At 39.9% G+C, this 18,251-nt stretch overlaps 2 protein-coding genes across 4 annotated transcripts in view; one reads left to right on the top strand and one right to left on the bottom strand.

The window, feature by feature from the left end:
• The window catches only part of TENM1 (teneurin transmembrane protein 1), a 346,769-nt gene extending 333,701 nt beyond the window's left edge, over positions 1-13,068 (bottom strand). For 2 of the 3 annotated variants that reach the window (XM_052813749.1, XM_052813752.1), the window contains exons 1-2: positions 12,684-13,068; positions 6,848-6,984 (exon numbers count right to left, since the gene is read on the bottom strand). The gene's annotated coding sequence lies outside the window, so the exon portion shown is untranslated. The remainder of the gene's footprint in view (positions 1-6,847; positions 6,985-12,683) is intronic. The other variant, XM_052813750.1, reaches the window with a different exon arrangement.
• LOC128154048 (translation initiation factor IF-2-like) lies at positions 8,715-13,219 on the top strand. Its single transcript, XM_052814105.1, has 3 exons — positions 8,715-8,722; positions 11,874-13,057; positions 13,119-13,219. Exons 1-3 carry the CDS (start codon positions 8,715-8,717, stop codon positions 13,217-13,219), a joined length of 1,293 nt encoding a protein of 430 aa, XP_052670065.1.
• The last annotated feature ends 5,032 nt before the right edge of the window (positions 13,220-18,251 follow it).

Here is an 18,251-nt window from a genome sequence, read left to right as displayed (position 1 = left end):
CACCGTCATCACATCATCCTAGAATTGTTTGTACTTCATACACTATCGCTTTGTCACTATAACATATTAATGCCACATTAGTTATGCAGAAATGGTTCAAAATTATTAAGCTCTAATAAAAGTGCTAGACATATCTGGCTCACAGCTTTTGTTTGTTTGTTTTTTAAGAACAGGTCCACACTAGAAAGATATAATGTCCTTTACTTATCTACAAACAAAAGCGTATGTGGAGGAAGAGCGGGAATACACAATTCTCTTGTATCATTCCTGTATTTGACCCTCAGTAATTTCTTCTAAACATAAGAATTTAATTTGTCTCCATCTGATAATAATAGAGACAGTATATTTAGCATCCAACATGATGATGTTTACTAAAATGTCAATGGTTACTCAGTAAGAATAGGACTGGAATGACTAACACTTCAAAGGCCCTATTGGTATTGGCTTGATGATTTATGGCACAGTAGTAATAAGTAATGATAAAACACAACACAATCACGTCTGTGAAAAGCTCTGGATGCTGAAAACTTAAGACAAATGTTTAAATCAGCAACATAGACATCTACGTTTTAGTATTCATCTACGAATTATGATATAAAACCACTTTTTTAGTTTCTTGGATCTTGATTATTTTTATTAATTTGAGCATATGGTCTAAGTTTAATGTAACAGCATGTGCATATATATATAAAGACGACTACCAGTATCACTCAATTTCCATACATCTGGCATTTCTAGATACAGTTATAAGTCTGAAAGCACAAAGGGTTACATGGCTAATACATAAAGGGACTCCAGAAGCTGCTCCATTCAATACCCAATCAATCGAACTCAAGAAATTCAACGTGTGAATAAGTTCTACATTCAGAAGAGAGAATACGTAAGTCTTCTACATCTCAGTTCTCCAAAATAAATCCCATCTTCATTCCCTGCTGATGAATCTAACCATCACATTCATTTCTGACTTTCCTTCAGTTCAAGAGAAAATGGAAACAAGTTCAGCTCAATATAGAAGCTTCAATATCAAGCCACAGAACAAAGCTTTAGTACTATTGATAAGTGAGCTGTTCTGGAAGGAAAACAGTTTCCTCTTTTTCAGTCTAACAGGAGCTTTAACAGAGAATCTTTGAAAATACCAGCTACATACTGACACACAGTCAGAATCCAGCTAGACTGGAAAGAACAGCGCTCAACTAATGCACCCATTCTGTGGAAAACGGCAGGCATATTCAAACATTCTTAGCTCAAGAAAATAAGGAAAAGGAGTATCAAAACTTACTCCATGCAAGTAAATAAAGGCTACTCAGCAACAGGAAGATGAGAAATGTCTCATCTCCTTGCACACCAGAATGCTCTTCACAAAGTCATGTCTTTTATTCCCCTTAGGGACTTTTTATGGAGTTAATTCCTATGCCTTGTTTCATTATTATTCAAGAACATGCTTTAGATTACCAGTTCAAATGTAGCACCAACAGTTAAGTTACAAACTGCATTTTTAGGATGCATTTCCCCCAACATTTTAGGACTTATTGCAGCTTTTAAAACACCTTGAAATTACTCTCAAAGTAGAAGTTACAAATAAAGGAGTTAGCATTTTCATCCTCTGAGTGGTATTTTTTCCTGACATTCAATTAACCCTGTATCACTGATATTAATATTTCAATTTCCACTAAAGTTACATTTCTGGTGGTTTTTTTGTTGCTCAAACAGGTTTTTATATTTATTAAAGGTACATTAATGTAAAACCAATGGCATTTAATATAGTGAATTAAATGAACAGGTAACACCTACAAGCTATTGAAAAAAGCAGAGAAGCATCTAAATTACATCTCCTGTGAAGTATAAATACTAGTGACATTACTGTGTTACATAATGCTAACTGCAGCTATAATTTATACAGAAAGATTTCCACATTATATTATAGCAAATTTTAAGATGGACGAGGGCTTTCAAGCAAATACCTTTAAACAAACAGAAACCACTTAAACATCAACAAATAAAAAAGATACAGCTCTTCTAAAGTTAGACAGCAATGGCAGACATTAGCTTCATCCACATGAACTGATTTTTAAGCCTACCAGTAAAGATTTTTTTTAAGGAATTAATATTTATATAGTTTCAACCACAGGCAAAGATGAATGAGGACTGACATCTGTTCATTTAAGCATACTCTCCTCACCATGAAATGCAATAGGAGATTCTCAAGAATAGACTTATATTCTCACTTTAGCACTTTGGATAACCAGTGTCTCCTTTTTACTTAAGCAGCATCATAATCTTACCTTCCTTCCAGTAGAAGTACCATTTAACATTATTTCTGTCTTATTTCATTCATGGAGACCAACTTGCACTTTGTGTCTCTTTCTTAGCTAATTGACTCATGGAAAGCAGAACAGTAGTAAGATGCAACACGTTGAATATTCATTTTGAAGAAGGCAGACACCACTGACACTTCCCCGCTACAAAAGTGTTAGCTGTAACTAACTAAAACCCACTTCAACTGTACTAAGGAATAATTCCATGCATACGTAAAAGCTCAGCCAAGTATTACCAGGCTGTACCCTTGGCCAAGAAACAATAAAAAGTTAGTAAGTTGGGGGAGGGGGGAGATAAGTCTACCTCTAACTGATTTTAGTAAACCTTGAACATGCCACTTAGCAGTGCTTCAGCAAGATGCTCAACATTTCAAAATTAGCATCTACTTAGTAAAATGAAGATGGAGCTCTTGGTGAGCATCACTGAAAAACTGTGAAGATGTAAAAGCATTCAATAACATAGTGCTGGTCTGGCAGAATTATCAGAAAGGTTGATATGCTGGTAGCTAGTTGATCAGCCTGTCACCACAGATTCATAGATTTGCATACTACCTAGACTGAAGCTAGAATCAGAGCTTTTTGTTCTCAAGAGGGATCTCCATTTAGTCACGTCAATCACAAACTAGCATCATAGTCACATAAACATAGTGCTGGTAATGAATGACACACTAGATAACCTGCTATAACTTTTCCACATCAATATACTGTAAGACTAAATCAACGTCTATAAAGGAACAATAGCATCAGTTTAATACGTGTCCACCTAGGATTCCACATAACCTTACGTAATAAAAATCAAAAACTTTTTCTAAACCAGGTATTTTATTTCTGAACCAAAGCCCTCACAAGTCTTAGCTTCAACATGATTTCCCTGAGCACAGTAAACATTCTAATTTGTCAAATAACAATTTTTTTTTTTTATTATTCATTAGAGAGGAGTGTAGTCAAATGCTGAAATCAACAACAACGGATTAAATTCCCCTTACTATTTTTACATTGTGATGTTTCTTGGTAACTTCTACATGGGTTTTACATATGCAAGTTGTAACAGAAAGAGAACCTCCTTATGAGAGGAGCATAAAAATCTTGGAAAATTTAAAGTTTGTACACTGGGATTATAACTGAACTTTAAAGGCGAGGAAAGCAAAGGTGGCAAAGCAAACACTGCATCTCCTTTTCTTAACCTGCATAAAAGCTGCAAAAGTATTACAGCACTTTATGCATTTACCACTTTAAAACAGTAAAGCAGCAGAACAATGACTACTATACGTAAAATTGCTTACAGCAGTCTTCGCTAAACTACAGTCTAACATTACACTATTTTCACTAATTTCAAAGGTAGAAAATCCTGTAACTCAAATCAGTGGGATCAGGACTGGGCCTTTAAAGAGAAAACAAAACTATATTCAAGTCTGTCTGGTCTCATGAAAACAAACTGTTTTCGTTTGTTCATTATTTCAAGGGCAATATTTCAAAATAAAAAAGTAGACTTAAAAAAAAGAAACAAAACTCACTCTCAACAATTCAGTTGCATAGCAAACCACACCACCACATACAGAAGCACTCTTTTTTTTTTTTTTTTTACTATAATGATCAACAATTTCACAGCAATAACTAAGTAATTTTAAAATATTTTTAGGATTATAATATATCCACTTCCTAAGTCTTCTATGATTGGCTTCAGTTAGTTAGGTCCTAAGAAGCTTAGAAACATTTACTTAAACATAATTGTTGTGATGCTGATTTACAAGCTATAGCTTGCTACAGTTCCATTAGATTACCACACACAGGTTACCACACATTAGATGTGGTAACAGCTCATGTACATACGTATAAAGACAGTAAATACATTTTTTACTAAGAATAAAACACATACTTAGGAGATTCATTTTAAAGCTGTATTGTGTATTATTGGAAAATAGGGCTAGGAGTCTGAGCTGGGCAATCTTTTAGCTGAACAGTTTCATCACTAAATAATGCTGTTTGGCACTGATAAAAAAAAAAGCTGTAAATTTTGATGGAATTTGGCAATTTGTTTCATTCTTTGTTCACGTCAAAACAATGTTTCTTCTTTAGAAGTGGGCTAAGAGAAATTTTAAAAAATGCTTTAGAATTTTTCATTTCACAACACCCAATGTAGTGTTTCTCAGTCCCAATTTCTTCTTAATTTGCTCATGAAAGGAACTTCAAATCATTCCTGGTTTTGGTTCTGTTCCCACTTCTAAGATAAAGAGATGGCATTGGACATAGAATGTCAAATCCATCTGTCTCTCTCCATAATGTCTTTAAAGATGTACCATATTTGCATTCTATAGAGAAGACATCAGCAACAAAGCACACAAAACAAAAACAAACAAAAAAACAGAAAACAGGGTGTCTTTCCCTAGTTTCACCATATGGACTGAACAGTTATTTCTCTTACCTGGAGTTAAGTGCGTAAGATGAGTCTTACTTCATTTCTACCACGTATTTTTATTAAAAAAAAAACCTGTAAAACCAAAAAACCCTGAAGCTTCCATGCTTACCATAAAAAAAAAAAAAAAAAAGCAAATTGCCAAGCAAAAAACCCAACATAACTCAATTGCTAATAGCCTGACCTTGTTGATATATCATCTAAATGAAGTCTCAAAATAGCAGTGCGGTAATTTATGGTAATCTCTCATGTACATTACAGGTTTGCATTTGGGAATGGTAACATCAACATATAAAACAATTTCTCGTGGTCTGTAGCTGCTACTCAAGAAAACTTGGTATGAATTGCTCAGAGCAGTTCAATACAGCTCATATATGCTTTGCGATTCCAAAATTCAATTTTGTAACTCGTAATCAACTACAAAAATACTATGAACCAAATATGAGCAACATTAAAATGCAATTTCTTCTTACTATTGACTACTTATCAACTGACAACTTAGTCTGTTGAAATTAAAACAATTGGTATAATTTATGCTGATTGCTAAAGCTGCTGACCACAAGTAAAATTATTGTACTTTATAGACTTAAAAGTCTCTTAATCCAAGCAGCCAATTTAACCTAACATTTCTAAAGGCAACGTAACTTTAAATAAAGTGTGTTAATGAAACATTAAAAGGTTGCACAATTAAATTATAGTTGAATATATACATATTAACTCTTCCCTCCAGTATGTCTGCCAAGATAAGAATCTGCTTTAGTTACACAACAAAATTGCACAGCGTGTCATAAAATGATGGCTATGCACCTACATTTACAGAAGTTCAGATGAAAGACATCTTATCCCTTCTCTCCCATTCCCTGCTCAAACCATTTGTTAGGCAAGCAAATCAGGATCAAATCCTCTGCTGAACCACTTGCTATGACTTCACTGATGAAATCAGTAGCATATTTCCACATAGGTGGAAATACGGCATGTAGTGGCACATACAACATCAGTAGAAATATACCTATTTACATTTATGAGAAATTGGCCCATTTCCTCTCAATTAATGCTTTATTTAATAAGCATCACCAGAACATTAATTCTCAGAACAGTACTGCAAGGTTCAAACAACAGACAGTGGTAAAAGTAAAGTTCCCACACTCATCTTCACATGCTGCATCTTCTGATTTTTTTAACAACCAGAATAGATGCTTACTACTAAGATTTACTCTTGTACTCTTTAAAGACATTTAGTCCATGGTGATTCTGATTTATTGAAATGTATGGAATTTGTGGAAATCCACAGTACAGCTAATGGGTTGATAAAACTGCAAACATTATCTTGCTATAATTACACTGTAATAGAGGTTAGCTCTCGTGTTCTAGGAAACATGCATGAAAACGCATTGTGCAGATGAGGAACACCACCATTTGTGGACACCAAATCATTTGGACAAATGCAAAAGGTGTCTTTTACAACAAGGCACAGAATAAGTTTTGCAGATATGCTGTATCCAAGACAGCTCCTGTGTATTAACCTAAAAACTTCAATGCCCCAAATTCTGTTTTGTACAAAAAACCCAGGACATCTTTGCTGATAAAAGTAGCTAGCCTACATGCTGTAAAATCCATCTTGTCCTAGGCTAGGAAAGACCTAGGTGCAAACTCTGACTATAGGGCTTCTCTTTTGTAAATAACTGCCTACCTATATTACGAGGAAAAGAAGAAAGAAGAAGCAGCAATACCAGTCACTACGCCTACAACCAGATCTTTGTCACTTAAAAGCAGTTAATAATACAAACTTAAACAACAAAAATATATTAAGATATGCATTTAAATGCTATTTTACTAGTTGAGGGCACAGTGTGGGCTCAAAGAGAGTGATTTATATTTTATAGGGGTGGGATAGAATTTGCTTGTAGCAGCCGAAGTACTAATAAAAAGAAGAGGCAAAGGGAAATAAAAGACTAAAGCTCGCAAAACCATAGAGTTCTCAATTCAACACTGATCTAATGTTAGAGAACCTGGTATGTGGCACTTCCTCAGTAAAAAAATGCAATAAGAGTGGTATTTCCTTCCCATACTCACATCTGGATAAAAACATGGAGGAAAGAGATGGTGGAGAAAGGCTTACCTCCGGGTGAGACTATAAGGGGAGGCTGATGATGGTTAAGATCAAAGTTGCAAAAAAGCAGCTGAATGCAGAACTGCGTGGATTTCAATTCGCTGGACTTCACGAAACAGAAGGGCTCAACATGATGATACAGGGCTCTGCAGAAAAGCAGACAAAATTTTGGATGAATTGGGAGCTGAGGAAAGAGCTGGGGAAGAAACGGAGGAAAATGAAATTAAAGTCAGCTCATAGGTGCATCTATAACCTGGATGCATAGAAAGCGAGGGATATTTAGTTGTTATGGTTTATAAAGCACATCAGCTGGTTATTAAAGAATGAGACCTGTAAGCATGGTTCTCAAATGTGAACAGGAAGGACTAAGCTGTGTGAAGCCAGAGTAAGAGGAATCTGAAAAGGAACAGGAAAAAAAAGGTGAATGGGGCAGAGAATGAAGTCAGAAAAACACAGCAGTAGTTCGGAGCAAGAAATAATTTGGTGATAAAGGGGCACCTGTCTATAGGAAAGCTGTATGATCTTCAGAGGTGAAGAAGGCTCTATGGTTAGTGGGACACATGTGGAAGACAGAATTTGAAAGAGGAAATTTGTATATGAGGAGTAATAGATATTCCTGCTGAGAATGGCTTATAGGAACAAGCAGGAAGGCTTGTATCTAGACCATCATGAAGCCCACAACAAGCAATTCTGCTTCTGCATTAATTTCTTTCCCCGTGACACCTCCCTGGTCCAGTAGTTGGCTAATGCCTTGTGTAAGAAATGAACTCAGAAACAAAATGGGCTGCACAGCTAAATCAGAAAAATCATATCACACATCAGAGCAGCTGAAAAAGAAAGTGTCTTCTGGAACAAAAACATGGGTTACAAAAAAAGTAGTTTACTCACTTGCTTTTAAAAAAAGGTATCTGTGTTGTTTCAGATAAGCAAGACAACCACCATGAATCTTTCTTATTTCACAAAAATGGAACAAGAAAGTCTCACTCCTCCAACCAGTACATGAAAGCCCCATCATACTCCCCACACTCTGCTGTTGGCTGCTAACACCTTTTGGAACCAGTTTCCATAGGATCAGAGTACTGGTAAGAGGAAACACAGTGGAGGACAGTCAACCACCTCCCAGGTTTGCATTCTCTATCAAGCACGACAATCCACCACCCATTACCATGGAAATGAGCGGAACTTGCAAAGTTCTATTTTTGAAGTTCTTCTATTAGACAAACAAAACCTTCAGTTTACAATAATTAACACCCTGACTTATCAGAAGAAAACCTAAAGTAATACTATTATTTAATTGCAGTACCCTTAAAAGGAGTGGTCAAGTTATTGATACGCTACTTAAAGCAAAGTCAATGCAGTCACGTTCATATATGCCATCTAAGAATCTTTACCCTTAAATGACTCTGTTCTCACTAAGTTTCTGTAGTTAATACGACCCAACACAAAACTCTTTGGTAGATGAGGCAAATACACTACACGCACACACTGCAGCCAGTATTTCATTAATGCCCGCTTGAGTCCCAAGCGACTTCTCTTTTAGTAGATGTTTCTTTAAAAGTTGCATTGCTACAAAACACTCTCCTCTGCAACCCCAGCACCACGTGCAGTCTATGAACATTCATATGAACAAAATTATGCGTAAACCAATTATCCCTTAGAGTAGAAAATGAAGCCAGAGCAACTGCATGAAAATGTCATCCAAAATAGCGTTCCAAATCTACCTACAGTCCCGAAACAGAGTTACAGAAGGGACTATTTGCTTACAACCGTTTTCAGATCTAAAACCCAACATTTCAATAATGGAAATATGAATTCTTTAAAACACGTCAAAATGTTGTCAGTTATTTAAGGCTTTATTCCATATAGACAGAACGAGATGTACAGGTAAGACACACAAATACACTGTATAAAAGCAGAACTTTATACCTAACCCCCCCCCCCCCCCAAAAAAACAAACCGGAAAAAACCCAACCCCAAAACACAAAAAAGTTTATGGAATCCTCATAACTCTTAGCAAACACCTCTCTGCATTCAGGAAAACAAACAAACCAGAACACCAAAAATGCCAACAGCCTACAGGCAAACCAGAAAGATACATCTATAATTTGGAACAAGCAGTACTGTCTACTTAAAAGAGGCTCTGAACTGGAAGAGTGCAGTAATTGCTCATTAAGGCAGGCTACAGAAAATAAGCACTGCTGAGCGAAAGCTTCCAAAGCAACAAGCCAGTACTAAGCCCAATTCAATACAGTCATTTTAATTTCAATTTACTTATTATAGACAACACATTTAACTAGAAGCAATCTTTTCCCTCCAATCTTACACTACTTGTTTTCTAAAACTCAGAAATGAGAATTCCGTACTAGAAATTAGAAAACAATACAACAATAGCCTCATACAGTAGCTTCAGCCAAGGAGATTAATATCAAATATATATGATTTTTGTTCTTTTAAATAGACAACTTCCAGTAAAACAGTTCAGTGCAACAGAGCGAAAACAAAGAAGGAATACTTATTTTCAATAACATACTCAATATACTGACTATTAGAGAAAAAAAAAAACAGAAACAAAGAAGTAGCTTAAGTATCTTTTAAGCAGCTTTCAGAAATATTATGTTAAAATAGTAAATACAGTAGGAAAGAAACTGACTTGTTTTCTCAGTACAGAGTAGTTCACTGGATATTTTAGCAAGTTTTTGTAGAGTTGAGTATTTGGGTATCCTCAATATTTTATGGAAAGAAGTTTAAGAGAAGACAGGTTCTCATTAGAAAAACCTACTTACAGTCACATTTTTAATGTAGATGTATATATTTCTATAAGTCATAAAGGATAGACATAACATATCCTGTTCTTAAGACCTCTCAGACTGTTTAAGAGAGATAACACCACCAAGACCACTACATATTTTCAGCTTTATTTGGCCCTAAATATATCGTCAAGAGACCAACTACATGGTAACACCTAGGTAGAATGTTACGTATTAGCAAGACATTGCCAGCACAATCGAACTCTCTTTGACTTGATGCTTTTTACAGTTATACAGCGTTGAACATTAACTCAGTTGTGCTGAAACTGTAAAACGTAATCAACAGAGAAATCTAGTCCCACTACAGTCATTGTGAGATACCGTCAGTCATTGCGACTGAAGCAAAGAAAGAGCGCACCGTTATCCCAGTCTGTAAAATGGGAACAAAAAATATTCCTAACCAAATGGAGGGGACTGTTTTTCCATAACCAAAGCCCTGAGATAATGATAAATTAAGCACCAGCAGCAGCATTATTCTTCTTACATTTTTCAGATTAAGATCATTTAAATATTAAATTCATACCATTTAGACCTCATGAATCACACTGAATAATGTCCTGCCTCCTCCAATTAACATCAATGCCAATCCTCAGAATTTCCTACCTCAATGAAAAGAAGTATGCTTACCTATTCCATTAACGCAGAGCAAACTTGTTTGCTATCTCCATACACACGTGACTACGGGCACATGTGTAAGCATTTCTTCAGTTTTAAAAAACATAATTTTAAATTACGATACCACATCAAATGCGTAATAATAGATTTCCTTTGCTACATCTTTTCTCACATGACACTGCTTTTATAGAACTCTGAACACATTTCAATGGCTTTTTTATACATAAGCCATCAATACAATATGTTCGTTTACTTCCACATCTGACTACTTGAGATGTTAAGATTAGTAATTTGCATTCCCACATTCTTAAGAGTTGCTTTTAATAAGAATTTTATATTTTTTGATTTATGTGTCATTTACATATTTAAAATCTGGCAAATGGAAGGCACTTCTCTTCAAAAGAGAAGATTTCTACCTAAGTATTTTAAAGGTAGTTCTCTTGTGTGTTTGGTTTTTTTGTTTTGTGTTTAAGATGAAACATTCATAGAACAAAACCTATTTGGAACATGTTATTCACAATACTTCTAATCATTCCTTGAAACAAAACTGTGATATAACAACAAAAAAAAAGGCAACACCCACAAAGGTTCCTAAATGCCCAAGATGTTGAAAGATTTGAGTTCCTGAAACAAGCCAAAATGCCCAACACACACAGATGCATTAAAAACACATTAACAACTTCTGATGATTTTACATTATCAATACATGCTACCTATAGGGAAAACAGCAATTAGTTTATTAATAACCCTGTATTTCATGTGAGGAGAAGTATTTTGAAATTAGCCCACAGCATTGCAAGTCATGCATAAAATAAGCTTTGAAAAGAAACTATGGACAGGAAAGAAGCAAAACTATTGGGCTGGGTCTCCCCTTCCTATGGGTAGCTCCTTCCCTACAACAGTGTATCTTGCTACTTGTGATTCACAAAGTGTTCTCTACAACACCGGGAATTCCATCCTTCAAATATCAAATTGCTCTACATTAAGCTTCACAATTAACAGCTAAAATACAGGCACTAGGAGCGGTGGGGTTTTGTTACTGCAAAAACATTTGGAGATATAGTAGATGTTTGAGATGCTTGCCCCACCACACGGACAGCTGGTATTTATTCCCATCGTACAGCGTATCTGACTCGTTAATTATCAGAGAAGCATCAACACAATCAAGATGGGTATCTACAACCTTTGGATATTGCAAACACAATCAATGAAAGACCATCGCTATGATAGTTATTATACAGTCTGAAAAGGCAGCATACATTTAAGCCAAAGAATGGAGGAGGGGTGGCAGAAGTTCTTGCCTTTGATTTCAGAATTAGAACACGTAAACCCCACATCTGCTAAGGTAAACGTGTTGACATTTAACACGATAAGATCATACAGTTAATACTGAAGAAGCAGGGACCTCTCTACATACCACAATCGTATCAGTAGCCAGTCTAAGCATTCATCAGCCAAGCCTAAAGCGTCAGTCACGAGCTACAGCTGTAAGGTATTTAGGGAAAAAGCAGTTGAAAGCAGCAGAGCAGTATAACGACTACATACACACGCCTCGCCTGAACGAGAGATTACCAGATCCCGTAGACAGTAGGAGGAGAATATACATTTAACAGATTACGCCTGAGAATCAGTCAGAAACAAGGCAGCCCCCATCCACCGCCGGGGAGCGAGCGCGGTGCCGCTGCCCCGACAGAGCCACCTCACCCCTGCGCGCACCGGGGATGCGGCTTTTCACCTGAGCGGCCCCCGGGCGCTCCCGCGACGCCAGCGCGGAGCCGGAGCCAAGCGCCGCGCCGGGGCGTCCCGCGGGGGCGGGCGGCGGCCCCCGGCAGAGAGCGCGCCCCGCCTTTCCCCACCGCCGCGCCCCGCGGACAGCCGCGCACACCAACCGCCCCCGCCCCGCCTCGCCTCAGCCGGGGACGGGGAGCAGCGGGCGGGCAGAGCCGCGCGCCGCGCCGACCCACCCCGTCCGCTCGCTCGCTCCCTCGCTCGGGCGCGCCGCAACCGCGGGCGAAGGAGACCCCCTGTAGGCGCGAGGAGAGCTGGTGCCTCAGCCCCGGGCACGGCTACGGACGCGGCATCTCCGCCGGGCGACGGCGCCAGCTCCCCTCGCAGGCGCCGCGGCAGCGGGTTGCCCGCAGCGGCGGAGCGCCCGCGCACCGGCAACACGCGCCGCCTGGGAGCCGCGCTCCCGCCGGCACCGTCCTCCCGCCGGGCTCCGCCGCCTGGCAGCACACACGCGTAGACGCACGTACACACCCAGCGGCATCCACGGAGCAGCCCCTCGGAGAGCGCCCGGTGGCTTCCCGCTCACGGCGGGGCAGGGCGACCTCCCCCCCTCCCCGCCTTCGCCGCCCCGGCCCCCCGCGAGAGGCGAAGTTCGGGCGCCCGCGGCGCCGCTCCCGCCTCCCCAGCAAACTTACCGAGCGCGGCCACCGGCTGAACTTTCAGCAGCGCCCCGGCTCAGCCCCGCCGACGGCTTCTCCCATCGCTTCTAGGTGCGGTGCCCGCGCCCCGCTCCCCGGCGGCTGCGGCGCGGGCGAATATAAATCCACATTGCCGGCGCCTGGCGGCTCCCCCGCAGCCCGCCCCGGCCCCTCCGCCCCGCTGAGGGGACGGCGCCGGTTCCTGCTGCCGCGGCTCGACCCGCAGCTAACGGCGGCGGCGCGTCAGGCTGTGAGAAGCCAAGGCGCGAGGGGAAGCGGGGCCGGGCTCGGCGTAGCCCCGCCGCCGCTGCGGCTGCTGCCGCCGCTCCTCTCCGGCGGGTGTAGTATCAGCGGCGCCGCTCGCTCTCAGGGTGGGTTTTGGTTTTTTTTTTTTTTCCTCTCTCTTTTTTTTTTTTTTTTCCCCCTTTTCAGCTCCTTCGCTGTTAATGAGCATGCCCGGGAGATCTGCGCAGGCGCGTTACCGACCGCCGCGCCTCAAGTCGCCTCGCACCGACCGCCGCGGCGGGCTGTGAGGCGAGAGCTGAGGGGGCGCGAGCCGGAGCCGGGGCCGGGCGGGCAGGGCTGCCCCTCGCCCCGCGGGCGGAGGTGGCACCGAGGCGGCAGGGAGCAGAGGGAGGGCGGCGGAGGCTGAACCGGCAGTCGGGAAGCTTTCGGCAGAGTTAAGAGAAGTAGCCGGGGAGGTGAGGCGCCTGAGCCCCTCTGAGGGAGAGGAGCTGCTCCCCCCCCCCCCCCGCCCCGGCCCCGCGGGGACAGGCCGCCCGCGCTGGCCCACGGCTTCTCACACGCGCGGGAAAGGGAGGAAAGAGAAAAAACCCACCGGCGGTCCTCTGCGTTTGGAAATAACGCAGAATACCTCCCTCTAAATTTACCTTGCCGAGGAAGTAAGACTGATAGTAGCATCAAGGCTTGGGAGAGAGCTGTTGATTTATAGATGGTGCTTCAACCGCTTTCCTTTCTCGAGCTGAGCTTACTAACGAGGGGATCTCCCGTGTCCACCTCCATTAACAGTCCCGGGGCTTGCTGCAGGGGAACTTCATCTTCTGGTGATGATCTCTATAATTTCATCATTTATACACTGTGTATCCTCAGGAGGACATACAAAGGCATAAAGTGATTACAACCTGCTTTTTCATAACAGCTAAATCTGCATCTGCAGTTATTTGTAAAGATTCTATGGTGCTGAAGAATCCAAGAAGCTGGCAAAAGGTGTGTGCCTCTGAGGCTGGACCCAGCTTATCAGTCTGTCTCCATCCTAGTTTCGGTTTACATGGATACTGCATACCTATTGATTCCTTTAAAAATCACTGTGGTTATTTACATTATATAGCCTGTGCATTCAGCAACAGGAACACACTGGAAAAAATGTGAAATTCACAGTTCCTGTTATTTCTTCATAAGTTTCTGCATAGACCACCTAAAGTCGAATTGCTCATTTTACTCTGTATCGTGCCCCAAGACATACTTCATTTAGACAGTTAGTTTATGGTGTTTATATAAGTATTTGGGAGAAAGCACATCTTGAAGAAACGAAAACATCTTAAGAACTGGCTCTTAAGTAAAGAGAAATTCTATTTTTGCCTATATAATGTCTTGCAGTACATAAAAAAAGAATAAAGTAGGTAAGGCCATCTGTGATTCTAATATACTGCTGCTAATATATAACTTTTCTGTCATTTTTTAACAGTTGCTCTTCGAGGCAACCCTGCCCTGAACTTGCTTTATCAGAAATAAAATTCAGGTGCCCATGAGAAATCTTACTAAGTCATTTTTTCTTGGTTCTTCAGGTAAAAACACAGATAGGGTTTTGATATTCAAAATTATTTCCTGCCAATGTGATCAGTTTGTAGGGAGCAAAGGAATAAAGAAAATTCCTCACTGAACAGCATTGCAAAGGTGTTGAAGGAACTGACTCAAAATACAATTCCTTTTCTAAAACATGTACATTAGTATCTGTATAAATATGAAGCAATGGAGATTTGTCTCCCCAATTTATGTAGGCTGCAACCCAATTCTGAAAAAAGTTATGAGGTTTTAATAATTCCAAAGCCAGCCTCTTTGAAAAACAAAGGATGGGAAGATGAAAAGAAGGACGAGGAACCAGAAAGGTGATAGCGTTTTCAAATCTAGCATCAAAATGGCTGCTTACATGAATGACAAGAGTACTGACTTTGTATCTTCCTTTCTAGACCTTAGGTATTTATTTCCTTCTATTCTACAGATTTCTAAAGATACAAATTTAAGATGAAGAAGTTCGTCTAGCTCTTCAAAATGAAACCGCCTTTCAGCAATACTCTGGAAATCTACATCTGCCTCTCCCTAAAGAAAGCACAGCTGTAAAGATCTTGAGGTAAATATAGAGTCCTTTAGGAAGTCATAGAATCATTTAGGTTGAAAAAGACCTTTAAGCTCATCAAGTCCAACTGTCAACCATGCCCACTAAACCAAGTCCTGAAGTGCCTTGTGTATGCGCTTTTTGAATACTTCCAGGGAGGTGACACCACCACTTCCCTGGGCAGCCTGTTCCACTGCCTGACAACCCTTTCAGTAAAGAAAGTCCATTTTATCTTCCTTAGATTAAATGCATCCTATATAGCAGAAAGAAAGTCTTGAACTACTGGCTATACATTACTTCCTTAGGAAGGACAGAAGTAACAAACCAAATGCGTTTCTTATGAATCTTGAAGCCATTAAACAAATTTCACCATGAACTGACTTTAAAAATAATTATTTTAAGTCAGAACAGTCCTCTCTTAAAAGTTTGTGTCAAATATCTGTGACTTAGTGCTGGTAGGTGGAATAATTCTTCAGCAGCATAGATCAGTCGTGAACTATTCTGAGCCTAGAGCAAAGAGTAAATTTTCTTTCCCAGGAGACATGGTTGTTTTGGTTTCTTCTCTCTCAGGATAGACTTTAACATTTGCTTTTCATTAACACAAAAATTAGATACCATGGCTTGAACACGGAAATAGTTCAAAACCAAAAAAAGAAAAATGTCTACAATGAAGTTGATATGTTAGTCACAGAAACATAAACCAAGATGGCCGACTAGTCCAGATTCCAGGCTTTAAGATACTACCATAGTCAAGTAAATACTGCCCTGCTATTAGCAGACAAAGATCACACATTATTATTAATGCTTCTGCTTGGAATGCCATGGAATTGCCTATTGCAGTCATTAACATATAGTAGTCGTAAAAGGATGGTAGCTTCATCAAGGGAAGACATAAAAAGATAACTATTTGAGGTGGACATTCAATCCTACCTTTGTCTCTTCAGGCACTGCTGAGATAAATGAACCAAAGTTGATAAACTTTGATAAAATTGTTGCCAGCTATCAAGTGGTGTATCTGGTTTATATGCTAATTTCAGACGCCCATGGGATGCTCCCTACTGAGTTGGGGTTAGGGAAACCAAAAAGGTCTGCTTAGAGTACCATGCAGATACTACATATTAGTCCATGAGAAAGATACATAGGAAGGTGCGAAACTTTAGGTATATTATACGCATGTGCCAACAGAACTAGGAGCATATTCCAGTGCGACACGAGAACTGTTGAATACTGAGAGCATTTCTTTTAGATGAGCTACCCCAGTAGAAGGAACAGATACAGATATAGGTTTTTCCAAGAACCAGATAAAGATTTTTATAACTGGCAACGAGGACCCTTAGGCACATCAAACCTAAAAGTACCGAATACCAGAAGTGCATTGAGCAAAAAAAAATTTTGACCCTCAGATTTCTCAACTAAGTATGTTAAACTGGCTTCGAAGAAAGCGATAGGTAAAATTTTGCTAGATAGGCTGGTGCCAAATGGAATTTTCTTGAGTGAAAATACATGTAGGTTTATATAGTATTGCAGCTCCCTGCACTAAAGATTTTCTCTGTAGGTAGCAAAGGATAGCATCTATAGCGCAGAGTTGCAATACTAGTCAATGCAGTACTGATGCTAAGGACTTGCTTGACGCCTTTTGGCTAGCTCAAGTTGGGAAGAGCCTCCCGAGTGATTCATTGTCTTCTTTAACTGGTAACTGAGTTATGCTGAAGCACTGGTTTTAAATTATTCTCGTGCCTCCTGTGGGAATAGAGATCATTGCCTGCATTGCAATAATCTCTGTTGAGACCTGAGACACAGCTGCTGGTCTCACTGCTGAATAGCATCTTTTCAACCCACCTGGGGTAGGATATCACCACACTTACCAGGGTTCTGTCAGCCTGTGCTTCCAAGAATGATGCTGAAACTTTCTCTTTTTGCCTCTTATCCTTTGAATCAGATCAAGTCCTCAAAAACTTCTCTGAAATTTTGGGGAATTTTCTTAGTTTACGAGACTGCTTCCTGGACAACTGTAAGATAGGATAAGATACTTTCCTAAATAATTGAAGTGGTTCTTTGGTGTGCCATTTATGGAAATTACTCCTTCATACAGTTAACGGGCTTCAAAACACAGAGGCAGGAAATCAGCAAGATCCCAGTGCTGACTATGCTTTCTAACATAGTTTGTTTGAAATACAAGGGTTGACTTGTTTGTTTCCGTCTTTTTGATGGACTAAGAGAAAACTATTTCAAAAAGGAGATGAAATATTTACAGTAAGTCCCTTAATACTGCTAGGAAACTACCCAAATATGAAGGGCATTGAGATCCCAGCTGTCTGCCAGAAAGTGACAGAAGGGACTGAGTGGCACTAGTAACATTGCCCTGCCCCTTATGTAACAGGCAAAAAAATTATAAGGACATTCAGACTCCAGAAGGACACTGTTGAGGAAGTTCTTGTTGTGTACATCAACATGGGATCCCAACCGTAGTCCAAAAGGTTCAATTATTTTAAAATCCAGTTATTTATACTTGATAAAGCCCATGAGACTTGATCCATCATTCAGAGTTGTCCACAGTGGTTTTGGAATGTTGCCATTTTTTAAAATGATACCTTACATCAGTCTGATGTAGGTGCATATGAGGTGTGGATGTAAAACATGATCAAAACATAACAACAGAAGTCTAGCTGTACCCAACGCATATTCACTTTGACAAGGCACAGATCGTTGCACGAAGTGAAATGTAAAGGAGAATCAGGATCTTTTTTTTATAGTTATGAGTATATTATGTCATTATATATTTTTCTAGTTACGTTCCTACTGAACAGAATATTGATACATTCCACTAAAATGACACACAGGCACAGTCTTGCCCTTAGTCTGGGAATATTCAAATTTGTAAAAGATTAGGAAGGAGAAAATGAGTTATGAAACACCAGTCAGAAGTTTTTACTTTCTGGACCAAAAGAAGGGTCTAGAAAGTTGGGAAAGTTGCTCTTCTATTTCCCTCTCACTGAAAAGAGCTGAATTTCATGAAGCTAGGCTTAATACATAGACACAGAAAATGGTGTATGAAATTGCTCTCCCATATTATTACCAGCTCCCAGCAAGAACAGGTTTTGCCCCAGACTTCTACCAGAAACTGTACATCGTGTAGTAGAGCTAAGAGACAAGTAAGTCATTGCAATTTCTGATGGGATATCACTTTTCAGAAATTGTACCCTGAAAACCAA

This window comes from Harpia harpyja, chromosome 18 (genome assembly GCF_026419915.1).
Source record: "Harpia harpyja isolate bHarHar1 chromosome 18, bHarHar1 primary haplotype, whole genome shotgun sequence".
Classification (NCBI taxonomy): Eukaryota; Metazoa; Chordata; class Aves; order Accipitriformes; family Accipitridae; genus Harpia; species Harpia harpyja.
This window is presented reverse-complemented; position numbering and strand designations above follow the sequence as displayed.

Coding starts and splice junctions, on each gene's coding strand:
- LOC128154048 (XM_052814105.1), top strand. Junction 13,058..13,118: donor CGGCGCCGCTCGCTCTCAGG/GTGGGTTTTGGT, acceptor CCCCCTTTTCAG/CTCCTTCGCTGTTAATGAGC.